Genomic DNA, 10,000 nt, shown 5'->3' on the forward strand with positions numbered 1-10,000 from the left:
TGTAAAACAAATCTCCTCTCTCTCTCTCTCTCTCTCTCTCTCTCTCTCTCTCTCTCTCTCTCTCTCTCTCTCTCTCTCACGCACATTCGCTAACAAAATCTGTTATAAGACAAACCAACGCCCGCCCCCTCTCTCTCTCCCCTCTCTCTCTCTCACGCACATTCAACTAACTAAATCTTTTATAAGACATTCCCGTCTCTCTCTCTCTCTCTCTCTCTCTCTCTCTCTCTCTCTCTCTCCATCATCGCCTCTCGTCTTATGGATATTGTCATTAAAATCTCATTATTTTGCATAAATTATTCGCGCAACTTTCTAACTCCATGAAATTCACATCTCCAACTTCCCTCTTTCATCTCTCCCCGAAAGTAAGGCCTCGTTTTTAACAGCAATCTTCCGGCATTAATGAGAGAGGGCGAGCGGCGTTCTTCCAGATGTCTTTATCGCACGCCGTTACTTGAGAGCACCGCAGTAGTATGCGCGTATGCGGGCATACATACACATACATACGAAGCATACATATACATCCATACGCATATATATATATATATATATATATATATATATATATATATATATATATATATATATATATATATATATATATATATATATATATATATATCTACACATACTGTATATATATATATATTTATATATATAGATATATATATATATATATATATATATATATATATATATATATATATATATATATATATATATATATATATATATATATATATATATATATATATATATATATATATGTATTTACAAATTTCCGCTTCACATCGGGATCGAACCCAGGTCTCTCAATTGAGAGGCAAGGGCGATACCAACTGAATCACACAGGTCACAAAAGAAGAATTGAGAGACCTGGTTTGATCTCTATGTAAGTCATAAATTTATTGCTGCTCCACCACACGTGATTGTGTGTTGATTATTTATATGTATATATATATATATATATATATATATATATATATATATATATATATATATATATATATATATATATATATGTATGTATGTATATATATATATATATATATATATATATATATATATATATATATATATATATAAGATAGAGATAATTATTAGACATTTATAACTATACATGAGAAACGTTTCAAACAGATGAGCTGGCGTTATCATCTATTACTGATATTTCGAAATTATCATGAATCTGTACATTCAAATTAAGTTCTTTTAAGAATCTTCAGAACTTTTCCTAACCTTTTTTTTTTTAGAAATACATAGTTAATTATATATAGTTATGTTAACGTATATCTCTGCATTACTCGCAATATATATTGTTTTACAACAGAAATGAATTTTATGTTTATTCTTTATGAACTTTACTTGTCTGTTTACTGTAAATTCTTTCAGGTAAAAGTGAAAATGCAGAAAATGTATAAAGACTAAATATTTCCCTTTTAGTTATGGGAAAATTGCGCAATTCAGTAGTTTGTAAGGAGAACTTATTTGTTTAAAATCTCGATTATTCCTTGATTTTCTGGATGCAGAAAATTACGCTGTGCCGCTATCAGAATTGGCATGGAGTTAGAGATATGTTTTAAATGGAATGGAATATGAAATTTAGATCAAAGGCCAAGCGCTGGGACCGATAAGGTCATTCAGCGCTGAAAGGGAAATTTCGAGTTAAAAGGTTTGAAAGGTGTAACGGGAGGAAAACTTCTCCGTTGCACTATGAAACAATTCTTAAGAGAGGGCGTAAAGTAAGATGGAAGGAAGAGAATATGAACGGAGGCACAGTAAAAATAATGAAAGGATTTGCAGCTAGGGGCAGAAGGGACGCTGCAAAGGACCTAAAGTAATGCCTACAGTGCATTGCATGAGGTGCACTGACGGCACTAACTCTCTACGGGGAAATATGAGCGTGAAAACAAAACTGCTATTTTACCTAAGACAAAGTGATTTCAGAAATCAAGCAACAAAAATACAAGAAAAGATTGGGGAGTGAGTCAGTATCCAGTCGAAACATTACCAAACATAGACAGCGAAAATAGATAATTAAATAAAAACTTTAACAATTTACAGAAATACGATAATGAAGTCAGAACTTCAGAGAAAAGGCACAGCAAACGAATAATCTCTGTTTATGATAACAATTTTCCACGTATGCATCGCATTTTCTCTGACAAAGTTTAAATGAATCCCTTCTGAACGCAACCGCAAGTTACCACAACAATATCCCATCTCTCTCTTTGATTCCTATTTTCTTCTTCTCGAAGATGAGAAAACGACGTTCGGACGAATGGCAAATGTGATCGTTCATTCATTCATTCATTCATCAAGTTCCCATTGTGATTCTCTTAAGACTTTGTTCTTCTTCCTGTGGGAGAAACAATAGTACACGCCTTCTCCCCGCCATTCAACGAGACGCTGTGGAGTTTCTCGAGCCAAAGTTGTGTTCGTGACACCAGAGGGTGGAAACTTTTCCGCCGTCGGTTGAAATGGTTTGGCGTCCTATTTTTATTCTTTCTTGTTTCTGGATCTGTTGCTACTGCTGTACAGCTATAGTCACTTATGCTACTGACAATAGGAACAATAGCAGTAGTATTTCCCTTTACCTCCTCTTACTTCTTCCTAATGAACACCATGTTCTTTGGCAGCTTGAATTTCAAGTCAGTGGCTCCTGTAGTAGGCTTGTTCCATATGAATAGGGTTCATCTTTTTGATAATAATAATAATAATAATAATAGAGAAGACTATGAAGAACAATCACGTTCTTTGAATATTAGGATGAAATAAAACCCTTTCCTTGAATGTAAACCTTATTGTATAGATAAAGATAAACTTGAAATTTTAAGCTAATTTCGAGCAATATACCAAAAATCACCCTCGATAAGAGGGTATTTTATTCCCAATAATAATAATCCCCCGTAAGGAAGTAGACCCTTCAGTGCACCTCACGCGGTGCACTGTAGGCATTACTCAAGGTTCTTTGCAGCGTCCCTTCGGACCCCAGCTGCAACCCCTTTCGTTCCTTTTACTGTACCTCCGTTCATGTTCTGTTTCTTCCATCTCACCGTCCTCCACCCTCTCCTAACAGTTGTTTCATAGTGCAACTGCCAGTCATCCTCCGGTTGCACCTTTAAGGCCTCCTTTTCTCTCAGATTCCCTTTCAGCGCTGAATGAGCTCATAGGTCCCAGCGCTGGGGCCCTTGACCTAAATTTCATATCCCACCTCCAATTCCATTAATAATAATGACATAAGAATAACTCAGGCTTAAACAGACACTGGATAATGAAGTTTTAGAAGAGCGTCAGTTTATAGGTTGCCTCAATAGCTTAAGAGTCATCCATTATTATTCTTCATATCATTGACGTCATCAAAGTGAGGTAAAATCTTTAAGCCTCCGCAAAAGGGCCGAGTCTTTTAGGCCTATAACTCAATCCGAATCCTCGGTTAGCTCGCCTTTAACGCCCACAGCCAATTAAGGCTCCACCTAATTATCATAAAGGAAAACCCCATCAATTAAAGACTCGTTTCTGCATCAAATTACCACAGCGTTAACGAGAAGGGTGATAGCAGATCTGAGGCAAATGGCCGCGTCTGATACTGAAGCGGGTGGGTCTGCCCCTCCCGAAGTTGGCTCGCTCGTTTCAGTTTCACGGATGTTTTTTTCTAGTTTCATTTTCACGGATTTTTCTTCTTGTCTTTTTAGATTTTGTTCTCGTTTATTTTCTTATTTTTTTGTCTTTCATTGTTTCATTTTTAGATTTGTTTTCAATTTTTCGTTTTATGTTTTTGGTTATTTTCTTATTTTGCTCTTTGGTGGTGTTTTTATTTTTCTTATTTTTTAAAATGACTTTTCTTGCTGAAAATCATGACCGTTCAATATTGCCTACTTTATCCAAAGCCCAAAGATGACTTTATCTGTTCGCCAGCTTTATAAAGTAATGACAAAATTCTCCTTATTGAAACGAATCTTTCTGAAATACCCAGTCAGGATTTTAAGCATAACGAACTAAATGTCGGAAATTGTGAGTGGGTGGGTGGCTGCCAGTCCCAAAATTTCGAATTTCTGAAATACCCAGTCAGGATTTTAAGAATGTCGGAAATTGCCAGTCCCAAAATTTCGAATTTCTGAATAGCCAAATATGATGGAATACCGTCCCGGGAGAGAAATAAGTTAAGTCTAGGAATCTCATTAATGATAATTCAGGTGCCACAATACGTATTAGAGTATTTCATATACTGTATATATATATATATATATATATATATATATATATATATATATATATATATATATATCCATGTATATATATCCATGTATATATATACATATACTGTATACTATATATGTACTTATTTATATATATGTATATTTGTATATATATGTATGTATGTAAGTATGTGTATGTGTCTTTGTTATTTAATTTTTATGTTCATCGGTCTAGATTTACAGACAGAGAGATTTGGTAATTATGAAATCTGCGATTAAAAGTGAATGGAAAAGGTTACGAGCCGTTCTGATGTCATTTTGAAATTCTCTCAAGATTATTTTAACCTTTATCAGTCACGAACGAATACCGTCAACTTGTCCTATTTATATATCAAATACCACCAACTGTGTCCATTTATATATCTGTATCCTATTTCTATATCAAATACCATCAACTGTGTCCTATTCATACATCAAATACCATCAAGTGTGTCCTATTAAATATCAAATACCATCAACTGTGTCCTATTTATATATCAAACACCATCAACTGTGACCTATTTATATATCAAATACCATCAACTGTGTCCAAATACCATCAACTACTTAATATCAAATACCATCAACTGTGTCCTATTTATGTCAAATCATCAATGTTTCCCTATTATCAACTCAACTGTGTCCTATTTATATATCAAATACCATCAACTGTGCCCTATTTATATATCAAATACCATCAACTGTGTCCTATTTATATATCAAATACCATCAACTGTTTCCTACTTATCAAATACCATCAACTGTGTCCTATTTATATATCAAATACCATCAACTGTGCCCTATTTATATGTCAAATACCATCAACTGTTTCCTACTTATCAAATACCATCAACTGTGTCCTATTTATATATCAAATACCATTAACTATGCCCTATTTATATATCAAATACCATCAACTGTGCCCTATTTAAATACCATTCATCACTTAACGAGAATGATACAGAGCCCACGTACAAAAATACCTAAGAAATTTCACGACATTCAAGAAGGGTTTCGGAGCATCCCATCAAACTTCGTGATGTATAAGATACAGAAATACAGTTTCCCATACGTAGACAGGCGCAGTATGCCTAGTGCGGTTAGACTCATATCTTATCAGACGTTGGTCGTTATTAAGATGGAAACTATTTCGGCTGTCAGGCGCGCCTACCTCCCTAGCCAGTTACGGAGACGTGGCTCAGCAAAGGGTTGTAATAATATGTGTCCCACAACTGAAGAGGTGCACGGGGAGGGGGACGGAGAATGGCTCATGTGGGGTGGGGGTAAGTGGCGTCAGGGGTGGGGAAGGGGTGGGATGAGAGAGGAGGGGGAAACTCAACGGTTCTTTGTATTCCTCTCCAACATTTTAAAATGGGTTACGATGAATGAATAAGAGAAATGATTGATGGAAAGGGTTATACAGTTCGTTTTAAAAATTCTCATGAATTCGCTCTTTCTTATTTCTTTTCTAAATCAAGGAAGAAATTATAACCAAATATCAATGGATTTCCAAGATGATAAAACTCGTATAATCGCTTTTTCTTATCTAAACCAAAGAAAGACATGTAGAAATGAGCTTAAAAGTCTTTTAACTTAGACCGTACTTCTCATTAATTATTGTTATACTGTATATATTCATAGTTTGCAAAGACGTTACTGAAATCAAAAGAACTGTAATTGTATACAAAAGTAACATCATCATTATAATTATTATTATTATTATTATTATTATTATTATTATTATTATTATTATTATTCAGAAGATGAAACCTATTCATACGGAACGAGCCCATAGGATTAGCTTATAACAATCTCTGTTGCTAAACGAATCCTTCAGTGGCAATGAACCCATATCTAAAAGAGAATAAAGATTTATAACAAATACTAAGAGTAAGATGCCATGATAAAGTGATAAGAGAAGTTACGAAGTTCCTGAGGTAGAGGGATGATAATAGAGAGAAGATGGAGATGGTTTGGGCATGTCCGTCGCCCCATCGAGGGGAGAGTTGGAAGACCCCAGACCTACTTGGATGAGGAATATGAGGCGGGAGGCTGGAGATGCTGGAGATGCGTGTAAGTGAAAGCATAGGAAAGAGAGAAGTACTGGAATTTCATAAACGTCCTTTGAGTCACACAGCGTTGCGGTCAGTGATATATATATATACACAAAAGACACACATATATACATATATATATATATATATATATATATATATATATATATATATATATATATATATATATATATATATATATATACGTCTCCGTATATGCGTTTGTATGATAATGAAGTCCGACGTAGAGCCGTTTAGCCTCGACCGTAGTGTTACTTTTTAGTTTTAGTATAGTTATAATAACATCATAACCGTTCATTGTTATTGCTACAACCTGAGCTCTCACGACTCATAACTGAATTTTATATATTTCTAGTAACTTTACTTTACTTACTTTACTTACTCTCTGTCTCTCAGTCTTTTTTTTTTTCTGATGCATTAATGTAAATAATTAATGTATCTGTTGTTCTAATGCATTTATATGCTTTCTGATTCTCTTCTTTAATGATGAATTATTACTGGTGTTGACACTATATATATATATATATATATATATATATATATATATATATATATATATATATATATATATATATATATATATATATATATATATATATATATATATTATTTGTCTATGTGTGTACGTGTATGTTTGTGTACATGTACATTTATACATATGTATACACACATATATGCACACACATATGTATATTAAATTTGTATAAATATTATTTCAATTATTACAAATTACAAATCATATATATATATATATATATATATATATATATATATATATATATATATATATATAAATTCAATTATTGTAGATTACAGATTATTACACATCATAACAGATCAAATACCCCAAATTTTATATATTTTTTGTCATACCATTAAAAACCTACAGATTTTTTTTTTTACATTTTATATTATTTTTTTTTCAGCTCAATGGTGGGTCACCCGAAACTTTCTACGACAACGGCATCGATTGGCGTGAGTACTTTCTTTTACTTTCACTTTTACTTTCTTATCCCCTCTTTCTTCATATTTACCCTTCACAGATTTCAAGCCTTCTTTTACTTTTACTTTCTTTCTTATCCTCGCTTTCTTTGTACTTTCTCTTCACGGATATCAAGCCATCTTTTATTTTTAATTTCTTTCTTATTCTCCGTTCTTTGTACTTTCTCTTCACGGATATCAAGCCATTTTTTATTTTTACTTTCTTTCTTATTCTCCTTTCTTTGTACTTTCTCTTCACGGATTTCAAGACTTCTTTTACTTTTACTGTCTTTCTTCTCACTTTCCTACCTATTTTCCTTTCACCGATTTCAAGCCTTCTTTTACTTTTACTTTCTTATCCTCCCTTTCTCCGTGTTTATCCTTCACGGATTTCAAGCGTTCACTGAGATTAGAAAATTATGTCTGGCTTAGGTTATATCGTTAGGTCAAAATTTAAATACCTCATTAAATTATTACCCAAATCACATTCCTTCAACATGTAAAAATAATTGTCTTGTTTATTCTTCAGTTGGTAATCCTCTTGAATTCCACCATTACACCTTATTTATCTCCTGGCTTACAGTTCGTCATTATATTTGTTCCTATTTTCATGATTTATTCTTTTTCGACACGTTACAAAAATTGTTTTATTTATTACGCGATTGACAGTTATCTTTAATTCCACTTCTATACCTTATTTATCTGCTGATTTTCAATTAGTTATGATTTTTGGTCCCATTTTCATGATTTATTTGAATCGTCCTAACGTTAAATGTTTTTATATCATTTAAATTTTGAATTTTGTCAGGTTCACTCAAAAAAAAAAAAATCCGCCAATAATCTTATTATTCGAAAAGAAACAACAATGTTGTTCTAATTCTTTCCCGATTTTCTTCCTCAGGAACATACGAAGACGAACGCATTGAGGAGAAACAGCATATTGACAGCGAGGTGAGAAACACCGAATGATTATGATTATTATTATTAGAAACCAATTAGAATATGAATTAAAGCCTAATAAAGATATTATCTTAATCATGTATAGAGTCACTATAATTAGTAACATGGTTATAAAACTGCATTTCTATCACAGGTCTAATAAAATTAATAGGTATTAAATATTTTGTAATATAGATCTGTAATATAATTATTAGATATTAAGTATTATATAAAAAGATATGTGGTTTGATAAATAACACGGCGATGGAATGATAATTCATAATGGCAGTACCGTTATTCACTTCATTTTTTATTGGTCACTGGTAAAATAATGTAAAATTACCTGGCTTATGTGAGGAAATATCTTAGCTTGTAGTAAGACTACATGGTAAGATAACTACTCATATTTCTCTTAATTTTTGAAGTAAATAAATTTTTTCTGAATATAAATGATTTTCCAATTATTCAGTAAAGATAATTAACGTAATTATTAGATAAAGTAAAAAGTAATATCATCTTTAACATCTAATATAAAAATACGAATTAATCTCATTTTTCTTAATTTTCAGACAAAAAGAGGAAGCTATCTCACACATTTCCTTCAGTTATCGAAAAACAAAATGATTATTTAGTTAATTATTAAAGTACAGCAAAGTAATATAATTCCTTTATTTCTAAAGAAATGGGAAACTAATCTCATTTTCTCATTTTTAAAAACTAGTTAATCTCATTTTGTCTTTTTTAAAAACTAACTAATCTTATTTCCAAAAACTAACTCATCTCATTTTCTCATTTTAAAAATTGGCTAATCTCATTATCTCATTTCTAAAAACTAACTATTCTCATTTCCAAAAGCTAATTCATCTCATTTTCTCATTTTTAAAAACAAGCTAATCTCATTTTCTTACTTTTAAAAACAAGCTAATCTCATTTTCTTACTTTTAAAAACTAGCTAATCTCATTTTTTTTACTTTTAAAAACTAACTATAATAATCTCATTTTCTCATTTCTTAAAACTAACTCATCTCATTTTCTCATTTCTAAAAGTTAACTAATCTCCTTTTCTCATTTTTAAAAACTAGCTATTCTCATTTTCTCACTTCTAGAAACTTACCCGTCTCATTTTCTCCTTTCTAAAAACTAGTTAATCTCACTTTCTCATTTCTAAAACCTAACTCATCTCATTTTCACATTTCTAGAAGCTAACTAATCTCATTTCCTCATTCCTAAATCTAACTAATCTCATTTCTAAAAACTAACTCATCTCATTTTCTCATTTCTAAAAACTAACTCATCTCATTTTCTCAGTTCTAAAAACCAACTAATCTCATTTCTAAAACCCAACTAATCTCATTTCTATAAACAAACTAACCTCACATCTAAAAACTAACTAATCTCACATCTAAAAACTAACTAATCTCATTTTCCTTATATCCTAAAAAATCATTTTTATTTTTCCCTGGTCAGTCTCACCACCCACAAAAGACAGAGTAACTTTAAAGACCAAATATGTGGAATGACGTTGCAAATTCTATTGCTTCTGCAACAAATTCTCCATCTTCCCTTCACCTTGTTTATTATTCTTGTAGACACGTGGAGAATGCACAGGAGGAAGGATAGCTATAATTAGTCTTGTAGTGCGGGTGTTCATGCATAGCATATAACATGAACATGTATGCATGTGTATGTATGTATGTATATATACGTATATATATTTACAAGTGTGTAAATTCGTATGTTCGTATACCCTTTCCTATTTTCATTCTC

At 31.9% G+C, this 10,000-nt stretch overlaps 1 protein-coding gene across 2 annotated transcripts in view; it reads left to right on the forward strand.

The window, feature by feature from the left end:
* Window positions 1–10,000, forward strand: part of LOC136848187 (collagen alpha-1(XVIII) chain-like) — a 79,257-nt gene that overhangs the window by 35,418 nt on the left and 33,839 nt on the right. For both annotated transcript variants that reach the window (XM_067120494.1, XM_067120495.1), the window contains exons 2-3: window positions 7,240–7,288; window positions 8,196–8,245. In XM_067120494.1, coding sequence (XP_066976595.1) covers window positions 7,240–7,288; window positions 8,196–8,245 — 99 coding nt within the window. The remainder of the gene's footprint in view (window positions 1–7,239; window positions 7,289–8,195; window positions 8,246–10,000) is intronic.

The sequence above is a fragment of the Macrobrachium rosenbergii genome, chromosome 18 (assembly GCF_040412425.1).
Source record: "Macrobrachium rosenbergii isolate ZJJX-2024 chromosome 18, ASM4041242v1, whole genome shotgun sequence".
NCBI lineage: Eukaryota > Metazoa > Arthropoda > Malacostraca > Decapoda > Palaemonidae > Macrobrachium > Macrobrachium rosenbergii.